At 35.1% G+C, this 22,051-nt stretch overlaps 2 protein-coding genes, 1 long non-coding RNA gene and 1 pseudogene across 3 annotated transcripts; 3 read left to right on the top strand and 1 right to left on the bottom strand.

The window, feature by feature from the left end:
* The first annotated feature begins 448 nt into the window (after positions 1 to 448).
* On the top strand, positions 449 to 3,916 carry LOC132607331 (G2/mitotic-specific cyclin S13-7-like). Its single transcript, XM_060321265.1, has 7 exons — positions 449 to 669; positions 1,546 to 1,760; positions 1,858 to 2,109; positions 2,513 to 2,638; positions 2,739 to 2,987; positions 3,133 to 3,512; positions 3,599 to 3,916. The coding sequence occupies exons 1-7, from the start codon at positions 633 to 635 to the stop codon at positions 3,747 to 3,749; spliced, it is 1,410 nt and encodes a 469-aa protein (XP_060177248.1). The 5' UTR covers positions 449 to 632; the 3' UTR covers positions 3,750 to 3,916.
* Positions 3,917 to 8,133: 4,217 nt separating this feature from the next.
* Positions 8,134 to 9,279, top strand: LOC132607330 (uncharacterized). The gene is made up of 3 exons (XR_009570236.1): positions 8,134 to 8,302; positions 8,388 to 8,484; positions 8,917 to 9,279. It is a non-coding gene; the product is annotated as an uncharacterized LOC132607330 (long non-coding RNA).
* A 7,791-nt stretch (positions 9,280 to 17,070) lies between these two features.
* On the top strand, positions 17,071 to 19,213 carry LOC132607328 (transcription factor MYBC1-like). Its single transcript, XM_060321264.1, has one exon. It carries the CDS (start codon positions 18,291 to 18,293, stop codon positions 19,089 to 19,091), a length of 801 nt encoding a protein of 266 aa, XP_060177247.1. The 5' UTR covers positions 17,071 to 18,290; the 3' UTR covers positions 19,092 to 19,213.
* Positions 19,214 to 19,544: 331 nt separating this feature from the next.
* On the bottom strand, positions 19,545 to 21,136 carry LOC132607329 (uncharacterized; annotated as a pseudogene).
* Positions 21,137 to 22,051: the final 915 nt, after the last annotated feature.

Below are 22,051 nucleotides of genomic sequence, written 5' to 3'. Positions count from 1 at the left end.
TCACTCATGTTCAATTTCCTTTTTATTGAACTAAATTTCGATCAATTGATGTTTATATTTTTAGAAAGACCTTCTAGTAGCGTATTAATTTTGTTATGAATTATGATTTGCTCATTTGGTAAGATTATATAAGAATTCAAAAAGTTTTGATGAGTTTACAACTTGTAAGATAAAACCTATGAAAAAAAAATACAACTTAAAAAATCTAAAATACATATCCAAACAAAACTTCAACAACTGCTCCTTAGTGTAGAACACGTTGTCATCACCTTCCCATGTGTGGCAGTATTAATAATCTGATCGATTAAATTATTTAATGGTATCAAAGCCAACGGCTAGTCTTAGTGGGAATATAGGGAAACAAAATCAATACCGTCAGATCTTGGTCTACTCATCTAACGGCTAGTATTTCGAAAAAGAATAAGACCGTTAGAAGAGAAGCGCCGATTCTACAGCTTCAAAAAGGGGTCTTCTTCTTCAGTCTACCAAAAATCCATACTTTCTTAGAGGCTTTCACAGAGAGGGTAAAGGGGGGTAGATTGAGTAATTTTAGGGACGCCCAAGTTGATAATTTTTGTGGGGTTCAGATATATTAGAAGAAATTTAAGTTTGGGTGATTTAATTTCTCTGTAATGGCAGCAAGAAACGTTATTCAACAGCAAAACAGAGGTTTTTTTTTTTTTTTCTCATTTCTTTAATCAGCTTTCTTTTCTTCCATACCCAAATGTCAAATTTGTTTTAATGGGGGTTTACATTTGATACGTTCTTGAGGGGTTCTTTGATTACATGGTATTTTTGTTCTTGTCTGTTTTTTATGAGGCTTAAAAGTAAATCTGAGCATGAAAAAAAGATGGGGTTTGGTTGCTTTGGTGATCTTTTGAATCTTGGATTAGTACCTTCTATGTCTGTTATGCGATTCACCTAAAGTAAATTTGAAAAAAGATAGTAGTAGTTTTTTTGTTGCTTTGGTGATCTTTTGAATCTTGGATTAGTACCTATGTTTGTTTTGGAATTCTAGTAAACTTGAACATTGGAAAAGATTGTGGTGTTGTTTTTTAAGAGTGTTTGAACTAATTGAAACCTTTGTGCAGTATAATTCATAGGATATCTTCGCTTCAATGTTTATACATATAAAGTAGATATGAATATAGTTGTAATGATTGTCTAATGTGAATTTGGCATGTAATTTATTTGAGAAAGAACACTTTTCTTAATTGACATTAATGAAAATACATTAATTTCATAGACCTTACTGAAACTAATATCTTATCTATCAGAGATGTTGCTGAAACTAAGAGAACGAATCACACTTTTACCACTAGACACCCTTTACAATCTGATTAGTATACGAATGCAACTCTTTTTGTGAATGGTCTCTTCTAAACTTCAGTGATACAAATCTCAATTCTTATTGGCCAAAAAAATCTTTAGATTTGGTATAATTTCTATGTATTGATGAAGTTAGTTATCTTAAGATACAAGCGATTCTTGAAACACTTGTCAATGTTAATAAGTACTAAACAAAATACATTGTACATTGATCAGGTGAGGCAGCAGTTCCTGGAGCAATTAAGCAGAAGAATATGGCAGCAGCACAAGGGAGAAACAACCGAAAGGCGCTCGGTGATATTGGCAATATGGTAACTGTGCGTGGTGGGGTCGAGGGGGTAAAGCCGCTTCCTAATGTATCTCGCCCCATAACGAGGAGCTTTTGTGCACAATTGCTCGCAAATGCACAAGCAGCAGCCGAAAACCAGAAGGTATAAAGACTTAAAAATCGTAATTTCTCTTAGTATTTTCAGCCAGTTTTAAAGTAACACTAATAAAGGGGTTGTTGGTTTTATTATTGATTTGCAGAAATCTATGGTTGTAAATGGGGATGGACCGATTGTTGCTAATGGAGCTTTACCGGTTAAAGCTGCTGCAGCAAAGAAACCAGCTCAGAAGAAAGCAGCCATTGCAAAACCAAAACCAAAGCCTGAGGTGATTGAAATTAGTCCTGATACTGTAGAACAAGTGAAAGAAAACAAGCACAAGAAAAAGGCAGTTGAGGATTCTTCAATGCAAAAAGCAGCAACTCTTACTTCAACTCTCACTGCTAGGAGTAAGGTGAGCATTTGTCACGTTTTCATAAATAGCTGGTCGAGTTCACTGTTTAGTTTTTCCTAGTCGATATAGATAGATTATATACGAGTGGTATACACGGAATATACATGAGACATCCGTCGCGTATTTAATCCTCTACCAAATCATATTGTCATGTTTTCTTTATTATGTTAAATATTCAACTTTGGAATATTTACATTGCCCACAGAATTCACTGTTTACTTTTCCTATACATGAAATATACACATATGGTCATGTTTCCTTTACTTAGGAATATTTATACAAATAGACGTTGAATTCAATGTTTAGTTTTCCTACATAAGTTATACACTGCTTATATACATGGGTTAATTTATTGAACCAATTATGAACTGTGGGGGTCTGATTTTTCTTCTGTTTTTTGAAGGCTGCCTGTGGACTGAGTCATAAACCAAAGGTCCAGATTGTGGACATTGATGCTTCAGATGTGAACAATGAGTTGGCAGTGCTTGAATATGTTGAGGATCTTTACACCTTTTATAAGATAGCTGAGGTACCTGATCTTTTTTCATTTACATTGCGCTTTTTCTTTTTCACAAATCTTGAAATAACACTAACTATGGTTACTATTTTTTTCTTTTTCTGTTACATAGAATGAGAGCAGAATTCATGACTACATGGATTCACAGCCTGAGATAAATGAAAGGATGAGAGCTATTCTGATTGACTGGTTGATTGAAGTGCATCAAAAATTTGAGCTAAATCAAGAGACTCTTTACCTCACCATCAACATCGTCGATCGTTACCTCGCTGTGACGACTACATCAAGGAGAGAATTGCAGTTAGTAGGCATAAGTGCTATGCTCATTGCCTCCAAATATGAAGAAATTTGGGCACCTGAGGTACACACACATTCTCAGTCATAGTTAGTCAATTATGCAAGTTATTTTACCATTTTCAGTCACATTAAGTGCAAATTATGCAAGTTACTTACTTGTCCATTGTTTCAAGTTGCTAGCATGACCAAATTTGATGTGCTGTTTTCAGGTGAATGACTTTGTGTGCATCTCAGACAGAGCTTACTCTCATCAACAGGTTCTGTCAATGGAAAAAAGGATTCTTGGCCAATTGGAGTGGTACTTAACAGTTCCAACTCCTTACGTGTTCCTCGTTCGATTCATCAAAGCTGCTATTTCTGATGCACAAGCGAATGACATCACTGTCTTAAATTCTTGCAATGTGACCTCAATGGAAAACATGGTTTATTTCTTGGCTGAATTGGGACTGATGAGTTATGCTACAAATATCTACTGCCCGTCGATGATTGCTGCCTCAGCAGTTTATGTTGCTCGACACGCGTTGCATTGCAGTCCGTTTTGGAACGACACACTGAAATTGCATACTGGTTTCTCAGAGTCTCAGCTACTGTGAGTAACAACAAAATTACAAAATTTAGCCATTTTCTTGCTGTTATTATTTTTATACTTATTATATTTCTTTTTCTGGTTAATAGGGGTTGTGCTAAGTTGCTGGTTAGCTATCACATGGAGGCACCAGAGCACAAGTTAAAAGTGATTTACAAGAAGTATTCAAGTTCTAGCAGAGGTGCTGTTGCACTGAATCCTCCAGCCAAATCCCTGTTGGCTAGTTCTGAATTTTGTTGATTCCTTTTCTTTTTCTAATTTCTGTTAAACAATGTACTGAGATTTTATTTTTAAACTCTCTGATTTGGATCTGTTGCCCGAAAGAAAGGAATAATTTCAATTCCGTGGTGATTTTCTTGAGCAATTTGGAAGCAGTTTATAATAAAATGATCAATTGATGCTCTTAATTAATACTTGCTTTTTTACCATATAAATCAAATTATTCATACGTTGAAAAGAGCATGTGAACTGTGTAACACCTCAGTTTGTCTTATTTACTCTGATTCTCAATTTCATGTTAATTGTTTTACCTCGTCCTCTTTAACTCTTTTAACAACACCTATTGACAAAAACCATATGAAGCGGCCTTTTTATCATTAGTAGACTTTTTTAGTGAAAAGAAGAGAGGTCACCATCAAATTTCATTTATTGAATTATATGGAAGGAAAAAAGGTGGCTATTATAAGGTTACTTACGGTTTTGAAACTCTTCCAACAGTCGTGTCAACATTTCATCGGATACTTACGGTTTTGAAACTCTTCCAAACATTTCATCGGATATATGTCGTGTCAACATTTCATCGGATATACCAAAATACTCCTCTCTCTCTCCGTTTTCTTTTACTTGTCTAATATTCTAAAAATACATTTTCACTTTTAGCATATCAAGAGAAGATAATTTTTTTTTTCCTGTTTTACTCATAGTTTTCAAATCATTTTTCAAGTTCATTATGCACCAATTAATATAAATCATGGTTAAATTATATGCACTTTATTTATTATTTTTTAAATCCATCCATGATGACCAAAGTTCATTTATCATTATTTTTTTTTATTAATCCCTGATATGCCAAACAAACCACTAACATCGACAACCCAAAATTATTCCCTATCTGTTAAATCATCAAATAAACAATGCATTCTGTATTATTCTTCCCACTAACAAACACTTCCTTTCTTTGAAAGCAGGCTCATTTGATTCCCACTTTCGACAACAAACTTGAAATAATAAGGGTAATTTTGTCAGTAATTTCTTTTAAAATAATCATCTCCACCGTTGATATCTTTCTTCAGAAAAATTACTTTAAAAAACGTCCTAATCAATATAACAATGACAAAGAAGGATATGTGGGTGCTATCTCCGCCATCAAATAAATACTTTAACCGCTAAATCTCAATGGTCGCACAAAGTCTTTTATTTTAATTTGGACTTTTATAATATTGTCTTAGTATATATAGTTGATTCATTGAGTTTTTGACATTACGTTTTAAATTCGGATACAAAAGATAGGTAGTTTGTTTTAAAAGTGTAAAAAAAGTTGAGTTTATCAGAAAATACATGTAAGAGGGTTGTATTTGTTACTTACTTTGAGTATTTTACAGATTTGTTAGTTATATTTTTCCTCAATTCCACCAACAAATCGATCAGACATGCACGAAAGCGATAAGTCCATGACATGTCTTTTCTATAAATGTTGTCTTAAACGTCTTAACTATATTTAACTTGCTTTCATTCTTGATTTTCAAATATCTGAAACTTGTAGAGAAATGCTTGCCGTCTATAGATAAATTTATAGCCTTTGATTCATGAGTTTTTTCTTGCTTCTTGTTATGAATTCTAGTGTCTTTCTAGATCACGAAAACCCTTATTTATTGTACAATACAAGAAAGAGTTGTGATAAGAAAGAAGATTTTTTTGATTTGAATGGTTGACTTAAATCACCAACAAATTAGTTGAAGCACTGATAAGTTCATATTTGATTAATTAGAACTTGTAAATTGTACGCGTAACACATTAGTATCGCTTAATATAAAAAAGGCTCATATGTAGCCCCTGAACTTGTCTTTTTTTTCTATTTTGACACTTTAACAAATTGTTGTTCCTATTGAACCCATGAACTCGTCCTCAAGTGTGTCTATCAAACACAATTTGACTTACATAATAATCTTCAATATAGCAACATGCTAATATATAAGCTAATTTAATTATGCCATCTTTTAGCTAAGATTTGCAGCAATTGAGAGGGAAAAAAAGAGTAAGCTCTTAATTAAGCTGGCAGTGGAAGAGCAGAAACTGACACATCCATGACATAAAGAATAACTTGCCACACGTCTAAAATATTACTTCACCTTCATTATCACAATTTAATTTTTGCTTCTGATAAAAATCAAATTTAGAAAGTTTGATAGACACATTTGAGGACGAGTTCAGAAATTAAAAAAAAAAACACTTAGTTGAAGTATTAAAATAAAAAAAAAGGATAAATTTAAGAGACTGCGTATGCATTAAGCCTATAAAAAAAAAACATGATTTAGTAGCAGCATCATGTCTTAACAAGTTTGTTGCTTTTTCGTTTAGTCCAACCTCATTTATGTTTCTTTGACAAGTTCCCTTAGAATAATTTTTTTATCATGCGCATGTCACTTGCGTTAGATCAGAAAGTACAGAAAAAGCATTATTTTTAGTAGTGTTTTCCCTTTTCTATTAATGTACTTAACAACTATTCTTACGAGAAAAAAATAAGAGAATCTTATAGGACCTTGACTTAGCGCACTTATAATAGCACACATTCAGTAGCCACCTGATTGATCACTACAGTCCAATTATAGCGTGTCGTGATTTACACACGCCAAGGATTTTGTGGGGTTTGGTTTAATGATAGAGATGCCAGAATAGTAGCCCCCAGAGGAAAATTTGATCAAACATTATTTACCTAATTATATCATAGTTGATTAATGAGTATTTTTAGTTTAGTTTATAATTCTTAAGGTCGAATTACTTAATACAAACATTAAATAGACATAAATACTTAATACAAACATTAAATAGATATAAATGCTTTTTTACTTGCTTATAAATTGTAACAAGTTAGTTAGTGAATTCATTGAGGCAAAAAAAGATGAGTATGAGTGATATCTACTAGTTAACAACAAAATTTAGTATTGTTACCGAACTTCTAATATTGTTGTTGTTATTGTTGTTATTAATACCATTTCACTAAAAAAAAAAAAAAGAGGAGAAATTAGCGACAGACAATTTCGGTTGCTAAATAACAAAAAGGTCTTTGGTAATTCCATTTAACACGGATTAGAGATAGATTATCAAATTCATGTTAGCTACGGGAAATTTAGCTGCCGATTAGCAACGAATTACTATAACTTATTTTTATTTGATATAATGATGATAATAATCTATATATTATTATTAAAAGCAGAGGAAGAAGCACCACATTAAGCCAAGTGGCATATGCAGATTGAGACATGTGTACAATTTTAGGACAAAGCTCCAAAAGATTTGGGGTTTGAAAATATTAAAAAAAAAAAAAAAAAAAACTGAACACACGTTCTTGAACACGAATGGCCTACTTTTGTGGAACTATATTTTCTCAAATTACTCGCAGGAGATAATTGCACACAAATAACAAAACACACGTTCATAGCCTATTGAACTATACTTCCACAAAATACTCAGCTTTTTAATTATTATTAATTATTGCAACAACAGCACAAAGTTAGAAACCACCAACTACACTCCCACTTCTCCAATTCTCTCAACGGCACTTGACACATTAAAATTTGAATTCAAAGCAGTTACAACTTCTACGATTTTTCTCTCTTCTTTTCTCACCTTTTACTCGATTTGTTTCATAATCCAGCAACACTTTCGGCAACTTCGAACTACCACGGTTCTAAGAAAAATCTCTTCTACGTTGAAAGCAAGCATAATAATTTGGGTAAGGGAACTTTCTTTTTTGTAAATAACACTTCATCTCCTTTACGTTTTAAATTTTGTTTACTTTGTGTTTATAAAAATAATATTATTGTTCCTGCAGGAAGATGTTGCCCAGATTAAAGTTGTTTCACTTAAAAATCTCCTCTTATTTTAACCGCATCTTTTGTGGATTCTTCATTCTTCCTCTAAATAAGCTCATTTTTTTTCTTTTTTTGTTTAATTTCAGGCGCAATAGGGATTATTACCATCGATAAAGTCAAACCATTTACTATTAAAAAAGATCAAGATTGTCTACTACCAAAAAAGGAAGATACTTCATATGAAGAAGAAAAGGATTGCGTTGATTCTATTACCGGTTGGCAGTTGCGTGTATCTTTCAATTAACCGATTAGTGCGTTCTTCTTCTATATTTTCTAACTTGCATATCAAACATTGGTTCTTATGCTCATTCTTCATTTGCAAATCTCTAATTGCAACTAATACTTATTACAGAAATCCCGAGCCTTCAGTGGACTTTGATACTGTTCCAAACAAAAATAATAGCGGCATGAAGTGAATCTTGGTAAGATACACTTTAAATTATAGCATGATATTGACTTCCCGAGAATAAACATTCTCGAGAATAATAATTGAAAACCTTCCAACTCCAAAATAAATGCTCAAGATGTTTAGAAAAATTTCTCTAATGAAAAGAGAAACATTTAATAACATCTATATTTCCACAAAATCCGGCTAGGAGATAATTGCTGGTCCTTGAGGATTGAACACTTTGCAAACTGTCTTTTAATAGGAGTCAAACTCTGATGCAGATGCTCAGGCGAACTTGGCCGTTGAACTTGCCGGTGAGAGTTAACACTTGGTTGTAGACCAGGAGTTGGTCATTTCGTGTCGTCATCATGTTTTATCTAACTTCATGTGTTAATGCAGATGGTCAAATTCAGGAGGAGGTAGAGAAATGACAAAAGGGCACTTGACTTTATCGTCGTCCATGGCAGAAAAATGTAGTAACGGTACAGACAAAAAGGTATCGTTACGAATTTTACAATTAGTTCTAAACTACACTGTTTGATACGTGTTGGTATGCATGGTGCGTAAAGGTATTAATTTTTTTTAATTTTTAATTTTTAATTACAACATTCCTAGCTAGCTTGATCAAAAGAAAAAACAGAACAATGTGAAAGACTCTGCGAGCAACATAGATCATTATATTGACGGTAAATTGCAGTTATTTAGCCTAACACCTCCAAGTGAAAGAATTGACTGGATTGGTTCCGGTCAACTGGAGTACATTATTAGGCCCAACCATAAATATGTAAACAACAACCAAAAAGTGCTAGGGTTATAAAAATCATAGGGATGATTTATCTCGCTTCCTATACACTGTGGTATAACTCATATGTATTAGAATTAGGATATTGTTTTACAAATGGGACAATTCTTATTGTCAAGCCTGCAGGTTCATGATTTGCTAAATCTTTTGAGATTCAATCATGAGATTAATCGTGAAGCTGAAGTTGAAGTGGAGAAAGAACAGTACAGCTCCTTCTAAACAGTATGATCATGTGGAATGAAGGTCTGCTTTTCTCTGAATAAGTATATCATAATTGACTCGGTGCAACTGATTTGTCGGTGACAGAGGTTTGATGCAAATGTATGCTCATCATATTGGTATTTTTTTCATGTAATAATTTTTTGAACTTTATTTTAGTTGGCCCTACTCTTCACATTGGTAGTTATAGATATGTATCAGATCTTCTAGATTTTAACATGACTTTTATTGCGTTATAATATCTTTATATTATTTGGTAGCATATTTGTAGGGAGATAATTACGATATATTAGTTAGTTTCCTTGTTTCACTAATTACGATATATTAGTTAGTTTCCTTGTTTCACTAGGATCTTAGTTTCCTTGTTTCACTAGGGTTCAAGATTGTATCCTATATATATATTCTCTCTTGGTGAATGAATGAAACAAGTCAAGATTGTATAGTTTCTACATGGTATCAGGCCACACGTTTTTTTTCTTCTCTTCATCGTAAATTTCCATGGCCGGTGACGCCGTACCTTCTCCACCACCACCCAAAATTGAGTCTAATTCTCCCTATTTTCTTGGTCCTCAAGACCGACCCGGGGACTATATTACGCCTACTCGTTTCAAGGGCGCATCAAATAACGCTGCCGTCGGTCAGCACTTTACTTCCGATCAGTGGAAGGCTATTACGGGATTTTTTGGTAATGCTACAATTCCCGAAAATCTCTTGAATGGTAAGTTTGATGTTTTTTCTTGGATTATTGACACTGGTGCTACTCATCATGTTACCGGTGAGAAATCTTGGTTGTTTGATGTCCATACTGTTGATTGTCCTATTGGTTTGCCTAATAGTGAAAAGGTGCTTGCTTCTTTGGAAGGTTCTGTTCGACTGTCAGATAAAATCACCTTACATCATGTCCTTTATGTGCCTTATTTACGTTGCAACTTACTCTCCGTCCTCCAACTTACTGATAATTTACATACTATTGTCTCTTTTAATTCTTATATGTGTGTTATTCATGACCCACTGAAGGAGCTGATTGGAACGGGAGTTAGGAGGGATGGACTATACTATTTTAGCAAACCGGACGTGGTGCAACATGTGTCTACTGTCGTGGCAACGTCCGCATTCGAATTGTGGCATCGACGATTGGGGCATCCTTCCGAGAGAGTAGTTAAGTTGCTTCCTCATGTCAGTAGTGATAAGAGTAGTTTAGCAAAGGATTGTGAAGTGTGTTTACGTGCTAAGCATCCTAGAGACAAATTTCCTTTAAGTGATAATAATGCATCTAGAATATTTGAGAAAATACATTGTGATTTGTGAGGCCCATATCGCCATGTTTCGTTGTGTGGAGCTCGTTATTTTTTAACAATTGTTGATGATTTTTCCCGAGCTGTTTGGATTTACTTGTTGGTTGATAAAACAGGAGTGTTTCCGATGTTTATGGCTTTTGTTGCTATTGTTGATCGACAATTTAATCAAACAATTAAAGTTGTACAAAGTGATAATGGTACAAAATTTAATTGTTTGATCGATTATTTTTCCGCCACTGGTATTTGTTTCAAACCTCTTGTGTGGGTACTCCGCAACAGAATGGGAGGGTAGAGAGGAAGCATAAACATGTGTTGAATGTTGCGAGGGCTCTCAGATTTCAGGCCAATTTGCCTATTTTTTTCCGGGGTGAATGTGTTCTGGCTGTATCTCATCTCATAAATCGTACCCCCACACCCAAATTGGAAAATAAAACACCTTTTGAAATTTTATTCAATAAACCTCCTTCTTTTGATGCTATTCGTACTTTTGGGTGTTTGTGCTTTGCTCATAATAAAAAAACTCAGGGTGACAAATTTGCTAGTCGGAGCAGAAAGTGTTTGTTTGTGGGATATCCATTTGGTAAGAAGGGGTGGCGGTTGTTTGATTTTGATACGAAGGAATTTTTTGTCTCTCGTGATGTAATGTTTGTGGAGGATGTGTTTCCTTTTTCTTGTCCGGAAGATGTTAATATTTCGTCTAGTTTTTTTGATAAGGGTGCTGAAATTGATCGTGATTTTATGGTGTACGGGGATGAATTAGGGGGCGAAGTTGATAGTTCGGAGGCTGCCGAGCAGCAGTCGTAAAATCACTGCCCAACCAGCGCCTGCTGGCAGCCAGGCCGAGCTGCAGCTAGCGGCCACTGTCCAGCCCGCTGGGAACCCAGCGCCAGCTGGCAGCGAGGCTGAGCAGTTGCCGACATCCACTGCACAGCCCGCTGGGAACCCAGCGCCCGCTGGCAGCGAGGGGGGGCAGCAATACCATACCCCAGTCACAAATGTGGAAGGTGGCTTGGGGCGTGGTTTTCGGGAGAAATTTCCCTCTGTTGTGCTTCGTGATTATGTGACACACTCAGTTTTTGCTAATAGTCCGTCCCCTACAACTTCTGTTAACAATCAATCCTCATGTACTCCCTATCCTTTGGCACACTATATTAATTGTGACAATTTTTCTGTAAATTATCATAAGTTTCTTGCAGCTATTATTTCGGGTAAGGATCCTACCTTCAAAGAAGCCATGAAACACGAAGGTTGGAGACATGCAATGAAAGAAGAGATACGTGCATTGGAAGACAATGGTACATGGACTTTGGAACATCTTCCTCCGGGTAAGAAAGCACTTGGTAATCAGTGGGTGTACAAGACCAAGTTTTTGTCAAATGGAGATGTGGAACGGCTCAAATCGCGCTTAGTTGTGTTGGGAAATCATCAACAAGCGGGGATTGACTACAATGAAACTTTTGCTTCGGTCGCTAATATGACTACTGTTCGAGCCTTCCTAGCCATTGCAGCATCCAAAAATTGGGAACTTCACCAAATGGATGTTCATAATGCCTTTTTACATGGTGACCTTGATGATGAGGTGTATATGAAGCTCCCTCCCGGGTTTGAAAGTCCAGATCCTACGTTGGTGTGTCGTTTGCGCAAATCGTTGTATGGGTTGAAACAGGCCCCTAGATGTTGGTTTGCAAAATTGGTGACTGCTTTGAAAGGGTACGATTTCCTTCAATCTTATTCTGACTATTCTCTTTTTACATTTACTAGAGGGAATATTCAGATTAATATCTTGGTTTATGTTGATGATCTTATTATTTCTGGGAATGATTCCGCTGTACTTGCAACTTTCAAAGCCTATTTGAGTGATTGTTTCAAAATGAAAGACCTTGGGTCTCTCAAATATTTTTTGGGTATTGAAGTAGCTCGTAGTTCATCAGGGTTGTTTTTGTGTCAACGCAAGTATACTCTTGATATTATCTCTGAAGCAGGATTGTTAGGTGCAAAGCCAAGTGGGTTCCCTATTGAGCAAAATCATAAACTTGGCCTTGCAAATGGAGATTTGTCGTCGGATCCGGAGGTCTACCGTAGATTAGTCGGGCGTTTGATTTATTTGGGGGTCACTCGACCGGACTTGGCATATTCTGTTCATATTTTGTCTCAATTCATGCAAGAACCCCGGATTGAACATTGGGAAGCGGCCTTACGAGTGGTCCGTTATTTGAAAGGCACACCAGGACAGGGTATTTTGTTACGTGCCGACAGTGAGTTGACTTTGTAGGGATGGTGTGATTCTGATTGGGCGGCTTGTCCGCTTTCTCGTCGTTCGTTGACAGGTTGGCTAGTATTTCTAAGTCAATTTTCCATCTCTTGGAAGACAAAGAAGCAGCACACAGTTTCTAGATCTTCTGCAGAGGCTGAATATAGGTCCATGGCTGCGGTCACTTGTGAGTTGAAGTGGCTGAGAGGTCTGTTGTTGAGTTTAGGTATACAACATCCCAAGGCGATCAAATTGTTTTGTGATAGTCAGTCCGCTTTGCACATCGCAAAAAATCTGGTTTTCCATGAACGAACAAAGCACATTGAGGTAGATTGTCACTTTGTTCATGATGCAATTAATGAAGGTTTGATTTCTCCGTCACACGTTTCAACATCTTCACAATTGGCAGACATTTTTTACCAAAGCTCTCGGCAAAACTCAGTTTGACTTCTTACTTTCCAAGTTGGGCATTTTTGATTCCCATGCTCCAACTTGAGGGGGCGGGGGGGGGGGGGGGGTATTGCGGTATAATATCTTTATATTATTTGGTAGCATATTTGTAGGGAGATAATTACCATATATTAGTTAGTTTCCTTGTTTCACTAATTACCATATATTAGTTAGTTTCCTTGTTTCACTAGGATCTTAGTTTTCTTGTTTCACTACGGTTCAAGATTGTATCTTATATATATTCTCTCTTGGTGAATGAATGGAACAAGTCAAGATTGTATAGTTTCTACAACTTTTTTACAGCTCATCTCTCATTAGATATGCCTATGTTGTTTTTGATACTCATCTGTGCAGGGTTATTGGTGAACTATTACGTTTATCGTGCCGTTAGCTATCATTATAACTCTTATGTTTCCGTTACTCTTACGTTTAAGGTTGCACCATCAACTTTTTGCAAATAGAAGTCTGAATGGGACAATTTTTCTCCTCTTTTTTTTTTTTGTTTGATGGATTGCCATAGAAGAGGGGTCTACGGTCGAATCCTATAGAGAATTAGGACTAAATAAAGAACTGTGGCCGAGTCCCTCTGATAAATTACTCTCTTCAATATATGGTGTTACTCTCTATCGTGTGTTCATGTTCCTTATTGATTTGTCGAGGAAATAATCTTAAATCCCAACTTTATAACACGTAAAGAGAGAAAGGGAGTCTTTGATTTAGTAGACCAAATTAAAGTTTACCTATATCTTCTGTGATATGGATGGTAAGAACAAAGGTATGGTTCTATATCTTTTGGTGTCGCTGCTTTGTTAGTGTTAGTATATGTGTCATGTGTATATGCACGTTCGAATGTTCTGAGTATAAAGTGCAGCATGATGATCCGCTCGAGAAGTTGCAAGTTTTCTTTTTCTTCTTTTCACATTAGCATTCTAACATGCTATTTACTCTTTTACCCATTAATCGGATGTCCAAACTTTACTATCATTCTATTATAATTGAAAATCATACAACAATATTTATGTGTGTGTTTTTGTGCGTGTCTAATCAAGTTTATCACGCCATTTCTATCTTTATTGAGATGTGCAAAGAATGTGCTAAAGATATATGAACAAAAGTGAGTCCGGAGCCTAAAGAGTATAAAAATACACGGTATAAACCAAAAGGGCATCATCAAGATTTTATATACCAAAAGGGGTATAACGTGGGCTGATTCACGTTATACCCCAAAAAACTTTTTCCGTTGTCAGATGCCATCAACGAAATATAAAAAATTGTATAACGTGGACTGATCCACGTTATACAATTCATCTTTATGCCCTAAAATATATTTCATGCTGATGGGTTGCTCTAGGAGTAATTAAACACATGGAGACTGCAAAATGGCATGGAATATGTGTCTTATATTATACTCCATGTAGGTACTGAAAAAGTTGTGAATGTTATCGAGTTTTAGATTTCCACTTGCATATGTTAAGTATTCAACCTACATGTATGTTGCAGCAAACTTCTAATATACTCCTATTTAATATGAAGTTAGTGATCACTTTCATCGTCTAACAAATTGATCCGAAATTCATACTACCTCCGGTTCGAAAAGAGTGTCCACGACTCTTCATCTTTATGCCTAAAATTCTTTTACAATATTTATAGATGCAATGTCTATACAAAGCTTAAGCAGGACGACTGTTCAACACTTATATTATGTAAAATATAAACTTGCTATAAGAATCAACATTAAACAATTGTGTAAGTGGGCTTAGCTTGAAGTAATCAAACGTTAACAACTACTCTTCTGGTTCAAAAAAAGTGTTCACTTAGCCTTTATTTTAATTTTTTTGTTTAAAAAGAGTGTCTACTTACCAAATCAAAAAAGAATTAACCTTATTTTTTCAAATTTACCCTTATTAAGTGAAGTGACCAAATCACAATACTTAATTAGAGGTAATTCAGTCAAATTACCTATTTTTGTCTAGAAGTTAGTATTTTCTTAAGGAGTGTGCAAATAGCTAAGTGGACACTCTTTTCGAACCGGAGGTACTATGAATTTCGGATCAATTTGTTAGACGATGAAAGTGATCACTAACTTCATATTAAATAGGAGTATATTAGAAGTTTGCTGCAACATACATGTAGGTTGTATTTAACATATGCAAAGTGGAAATCTAAAACTCGATAACATTCACAACTTTTTCAGTACCTACATGGAGTATAATATAAGACACATATTCCATGCCATTTTGCAGTCTCCATGTGTTTAATTACTCCTAGAGCAACCCATCCACATTATACAATATATTTTGTATAACGTGGATCACTTCACGTTATACAATTTATTTATTTTTTTAAATTTTTCGTTGATGGCATCTGACAACGGAAAAAGTTTTTTGGGGTATAACGTGGATCAGCCCACGTTATATCCCTTTTGGTATATAAATTTTTGATGATGTCCTTTTGGTTTATACCGTGTATTTTTATACCCTTTAGGCTCCGGACTCAACAAAGGTCGGGCGAGTTTGCCATGGCATATGTGGCTTGAAGTTGATGGAACACATAGAAATATCAAACATATAAACACTGTAAAATCTTAAAAAAAAATGTTTATTGCATTTCTTCTTGAAATTTCCTAAGCAATTTTAATTTATTTATAATTGATTAGGTTACCAGATGTGCTAAATATTGGATCCTAAAATTAGAAAGCCAGCTATTAACAAACATTGCTGCTATACATAAACTAATGCATCCATGTGAGAACTATTATGCTTTAAATAAAGTTCTTCGATCACAATTATGTTAAGCTAATTATGTATTACCTAAATATTATTTAAGAATAGTGCACTTAGGTTCTTTACTGTGATGAACGCATAAATTATATTGTGAAATAGCTTCAACATTCAATATTTGTTTCCTATACTCCAGCATAAATTATATTGTGAAATAGCCCTCAACTTTCAATATTTGTTTCCTTTACTTCAACATCTGCGCACGGGGGTGCCTCAACAACATTGAGATGCAAAGTTATTTAATTTTCTTATAATTCATTTTATGTCAATAAACTTGAATTTTTTTCTTCAAAATTACTAATAGAATTGAAAAACTAACAAAAATATATTAACAGTAAAAATGAGGCTCTATAAGTCAATAGCAATCAACTTACGGTAAAAAAGAAAAGTTGTCATTCTTTTTTTTTTTTTTTTTTTTTTAAGCAACAATTTGAATCTTTTTCAAGCTAACACATAATATTTTACTATAAGTAAAAGTGGGACTCTCATAATTATGAGTCCTAAGGCATATGCCTTAGTGGCCTTAGCCTAGAGGCGTCCTGTCCGCGCATTATGGGGATGCTTATAGTATATACAAAAGCATGAACTTTAGCTTTGTTCTTGCGCCAAATATCTCTATAAAAATGCGTCATTTGTCAATTTATGAAAATTTCTAGACAATTCTGATAATGAAAGACTCCTATTTTTTCTTAATACAAATTAGACTCGCAAAAACTCCTGCAAAGAACGTGAAAGAACGTAATTTTTACATTTAGCTTAAAATAAGATAATAATTTTTTATATATTTTTTTTGCAACACCTTCCGCGCATCGCGCGGGTACTATACTAGTTAAGCTTAAATAAAGAAGTGAAAATTCATAAAATCAATCCCATCTAATTTGTGATTGAGACATAATTATTATTGTAGTACAACCAAAATGGTTGTGATGCCACCAAAAATAATACTTACAATAGAGATATGATAATTTCAAAAAAGAAAAGAAAAAGTAGAAATAAAATATTATATTACCCCTCGCTCTCTCAACACTTTTTTAGCAAGCAACCATAAACAAAAACTTTTCTTACCAAAAATTTCCTTCAAGGGGAATGGAGTTGTGAAAAATTTGTGAGACTTTCGTCGACATTTGGGCACACCCTTTAAAAATTTACTAACTCTTAAAAAATAAAAAGTGTTTTAACTAATTTATCTTTAATCAAATTTCTTGAAAAAGAATAGATCTTTAATGATTTTTTGGTCATGTGAAATTAAAACAAAAAATTCTTTTTAATTTTATAAAACACCACTTATTTTAAAATAAAATAAAAAAAGTACAAAATATCACTTACTTTAAAATAGAAAGAGTATCTAGTTTTAGTGATAAGCACAAATACAAAATTCCAAAAAATAAAAAATAAAAAATCATATAACTCCCCATACTCCCACCACCCCAACTACAACACCAGCTTTCTCATCCCAAAAGCTCCCAAAATTCCACAAAAACTGTAAGAAAGAATCAATAACAGTAACCATAACGAAAAAGCTGAAGGAAAAAACAAGATCCACCTCGAACACCCCCCCAGGCCCTTCTAAATACAGCCAAAATTACCATAATTGCAATTTTGGAAAATAAACCTCATTTGTCTCCCTCCTCAAAGCTTGAGAAAGTGCAAGGAGAAAGACAAAAACCCCATCTCACAAAAAAAAATATTCTAATCTTTCAAAGTCTTTTACACTGTATATCACAGCCCCAATTTCTGAAAAAATACTCCTTTTTTTTTTCTTCCCTTGTTCTACTTTGGTAAGGTTCATATTATTCCATTAATCTGAATTTCCAAGAAGCAGAGAAATTGACCAGAAAAAAAAATCTTATCTTCCAAGTCTTTTTCACTGTCTATCACAACCCCATTTTCTTAAAAAAGACCCCTTTTTTATCCTTCTACCTTTGGTCTTCAGTCTATTTTTGACTATATGAGAATTAGTCCATCAATCTTACTTTCCAAGAAGCAAAGAAATTGACCCCTGAAAAAAAATAAAAATTGCAGACTCATCTCAAGAAAAAAATCTAATCTGTCAAGTCTTTTACACTGTATATCACAACCTCATTTTCTTACAAAATAGTAGTCCTTTTCTCTTATTTCTTTGGTATTAAGTTCATTTTTGTGAATTAGTTCAGAAGAGAAATTGACCACAAAAAAAATTGCAGACTCATCTCAGAAAAATCTTATCTTGTAAGTTTATCACTGTTCATCACAAACCCAAACTCTAAAAAACACTCATTTTTCCTGGTCCTACTTTTGTGTTCAACTCATTAATCAATAGTCCATCAATCTTAATTCTCAAAAAAGCGAGAAATTTCCCAGAACAATCATAAAAATCTGATCTTTTTCTTGGTTTTCAGTTCAATTGTCAATTGATCCATCAATCTTGAAGTACCAAGAAATTGACTCAGAAAAATTTGCAACCAGGTGATTTAAAAATCCAAAATTTTGTAATCTTCTCCAGGTTCTTGAAGTTTCAGGGAAATGAAGGAAGAAAATTCAAGTTGGTTTGTTAAATGGGAAGAAGAATTGCCTTCTCCTAATGAGCTAATGCCTTTATCCCAAACGTTAATTACTCCTGATTTAGCCATAGCTTTTAATATTCAAAATCGCAATACCCCAAATCCCAAAAACCAACCACCTGTACCATCACAACTAGTTCATACACCTTCATGTCACCCTAACTCATCAGCCGAGTTCGACTCGGCTGAGTTGGGTGGCACAGACGAACCTGCACGCACCCCAAAAAGGCCTAGACTTGTGTGGACCCCACAGCTACACAAGAGGTTTGTGGATGCAGTTGCACATTTGGGGATCAAGAATGCTGTCCCAAAAACAATAATGCAGTTAATGAGTGTAGATGGGCTAACACGCGAAAATGTTGCTAGTCATTTGCAAAAATATAGGCTTTATTTGAAACGTATGCAGGGATTTTCTAATAGTGGCATGGGTAGTGGCAGTGGGGCAGGGGCGGACACCGCAACAGATCGTCTGTTTGCTAGTTCGCCCGTGCCCCCACATTTTTTGCATCCAGGGAGGGGAAATCCGGACCATTATATGCCATTTGTACCAGTGGCTGCAGTTGTTGGACGTGCTCCACAAATTCAGCAACAGTATAGGCATTTTGGGTCACCGCCAAATGGGCAATTTGAGGTTCCCTTCTTGTCTCGACAATCGCAAGAACATGTTCAGAGAATGTTGCCTTCTTATGTAGAGGATTTTGAATCAGCTACAACTGCTAGTGGGAAGAGAGTTCTTACTTTGTTTCCAACTGGTGATGATTAATTTGTCTTATGGGTATTTCTAGAGACTGTCTTTGGAATAATGCTTTAGTTTTTGATTTAGAAACTTTTATTAGATAAGTGGTGTTTCTGTTTTTAGTATCTATAAATATAGTCATTTCTATTCATGTGAATTCACTTTCTAGTCCATTGTTCATGTCTTCATGCTAAAGTTGTGTTATCAAGAATTAGGATTTGGTGCATAGTGTCGGTGCTGAAATTGCTCACTTAGATGAACTTTCACAAGTGTAATTATGTTATGGTTAGCACTGTATTAATAAGTCAGTTTTATGGCAGTTCCGTCAATCACTTTCTTCTTGTAGTTGGATATTTCGTTGGCACACATCTTCTCTTTGTTTTCTGGGCCTCTAGCGAGTTACAGACAAAGTTCGAATAGGTCAAATCTTTGACGATTCCATCATCTATGATTGAGTTGCGGAACAGTAACAATGAAAATGGCTCCCTCTTTAGTTAAATCATATGAGCAAATGCTTGAACCAAAATATGTTATTGCTATGAGAGCCTTTACAATTACATGAGGGATGTTAAGTACTGATTCTTAGTTTCTCTTATCAGCCTCCATGTTGCAGTCTAATTTAACCCCTATCAGCTACAAGTGACCAATAATGACTGAGATCTCGGTTTTGAGAGCAGTAATGTCATAAGTGGCCGCAGAGTCAGCAGTAACAACATTTTGATAAGTATATTGGTCAATATGGTTCTCTGAGAAAAGCTGATCTGTTCCATGGTTGCATAAGCAGTGCTGGATTTCCATAAAATTTTATATTTCTTATTGAGGTAAGCTGTTGTCCGTGAAGCATCATGGCAGCAATTGCGGATAAAGCTTAGGTTGATCAGATGAATATCAAATAGTTGTTAGTAACAGGCTAACAGCCATGGACAGCATGATGGAACGACGTTCACTGGCTCTTTTTCATGAGCTTCTGCATAAGAATTTAGTTCTCTCGTCTCCTGGTTTAGTGTCTTGTTGTAAATTGAGTGGTCTCATTGCTGACTTAAAACACTTCGTTGTGAATCTCCCTGGAGCTCCCTGGAGAGAATAAAGGAATCGGAGGTCATTATTGCATTTGCAACAAGGATGATCGACGATTTGTGTTCAGCATTTACCCACACACGGCCATTAATTTAAACTAACAACAATCTCAAAAGCTAGCTTCTTTCCAAGACCTTCAAGTACTGGACATGTTGGTGAGCTCAATAACATCCGCGATAAACCAGTTGATGATTCAAACATACAGCCATCTTTGAGGGTGCCCAACTCGGCAGCTTTTCCAGAAGCATCATGCACGATAACTCAGTGTTCCTTCCAGTACTGGCCTTCACAGCACGCGCATAAATTAGAGTACCTACGTCAGATTTGGGTATGTCTCCTAGCCCCCCCTTCAAATGCTATCACTGGCAAGGATGCCGCCATTGGCCCTTTTATGTCCACAAAAAACCATCTGCGCGTATGTCCACCACAATCCCAAAGACAGTATCCCCCGCGGTAGGTATATCTCTTGTGTGAGCTTTCAACTCAAAATACCTGTTTTGACGACAGTTATAGCATCATGATCCTGTTGGAGGCCGCCATGCAGTGTAATGGTTTGGTCAGTTATGTTCGAAAGATCCAAAAGAACATCACCAGGAACTACTGGTTTATCAATGAAAATCGATAGAGTAGTTGAGGCCTCTGAAGCCATTGTGTTTCTTGTTTTAACTAATTCACAATCGAAGGTATCGATTTTGCAAAACTCAGCTAAGGGAATAATGCACAAGTGAAAGATCCAACAATGACGATATAGAAGAAACTTATCAAACTAAAGAAAAAGGTACGTAACAGTCTTAACTTAATTACTCAAAACTCTTAAATCTCACTATAAGAGAATATGTGACAGAGTACATGTATTTATAATACTAGAAAAATGAAATAGACTAGGATGAGAAAACCATTTCAATATAAATTTGACAAATAAATAACTGACATGAATTAAATAAACTAAATCCTAAACAACTCAAGTTTCTAATTTTGGTTTATTTCCTACATAGACTCCTCTTCAGTGCGAAACCAAACCTGTCTTGATTTTCATTACATCTTAAGATCATAGTTTAGGATCTAACAAATATCGTACAATAATTCTTTGCTTTTGCTTCTAAACCTAACTAATTACAAATTATCGAGCCATGAAAATAATCTCTTGTAGAAATGCAGGGTAAGGCTGCTTGCAATTGATTCTTGTGGTTCGGTCCTTTCCCGGATCCCGTACTTTGCGGAAGCTTACTGCATCGGGCTGCTCTTATTTTACTATGCTGAGAAGTCCACCGGTTCAGTGTTCATTAGTTGAATTATTCTCTGATAGTCCTATATAGAAGTGGGCATAGTTTGGGTCAACCCGAAATTCGAAATTTTTGGATATTTGGTTTTGATTTTTGGTTTCTGGACTGGACTTTGAATTTTATGTTTAAAATTTTTGGATTTCGGATTGGATATCGGGTTTATTACTTTGAACTTTTGGATATCCGAAAAGCCGAAATTTGTATACCTAATATTTAGCCCTACTCATATTATATGTGCGCAGTACTAATGTATAACTGAACTATGTGACTTGATACGTTTTGATTTACTGGTAACAACTCTTTGCTGAATCCACATATTTAAATTCACATCATGCTAAGGCCTCTAACTTGGTAAATGGGGCACATAAATTTTGTTCGTAATAAGCCTGCTTTAAAGGCTCAAAAGTCAAAACCGAAAATCGAAAAATATCCGAACCGATTAATCCAAAACCGAACTTAAAAATCCAATCCGGTCCAAGCTTATTTTGATTGGATTTGGATTGTAATTTCTTCAATTTGAAAATTGAAAATCCAAATCGGAATTTTCATATCAAATCCGATGGCCAAAATGCCCACCCAAGTCATATATGCCAGAAAATGAAGCAATTCTGAACATTATTAGAGATT

This window comes from Lycium barbarum, chromosome 8 (assembly GCF_019175385.1).
Source record: "Lycium barbarum isolate Lr01 chromosome 8, ASM1917538v2, whole genome shotgun sequence".
NCBI lineage: Eukaryota > Viridiplantae > Streptophyta > Magnoliopsida > Solanales > Solanaceae > Lycium > Lycium barbarum.
Note: the sequence above shows the minus strand (reverse complement) of the source record. Positions and strands in the feature narration are given on the sequence as shown.

Excerpts from the sequence above, each read along its gene's own strand:
- LOC132607331 (XM_060321265.1), top strand. The coding sequence starts at position 633 with ATGGCAGCAAGAAACGTTATTCAACAGCAAAACAGAG. Across the intron at positions 1,761-1,857 it reads CAGCAGCCGAAAACCAGAAG|AAATCTATGGTTGTAAATGG; the intron begins GTATAAAGACTT and ends ATTGATTTGCAG. Across the intron at positions 2,639-2,738 it reads CCTTTTATAAGATAGCTGAG|AATGAGAGCAGAATTCATGA; the intron begins GTACCTGATCTT and ends TCTGTTACATAG.
- LOC132607328 (XM_060321264.1), top strand. The coding sequence starts at position 18,291 with ATGAAGGAAGAAAATTCAAGTTGGTTTGTTAAATGGGAAGAAGAATTG.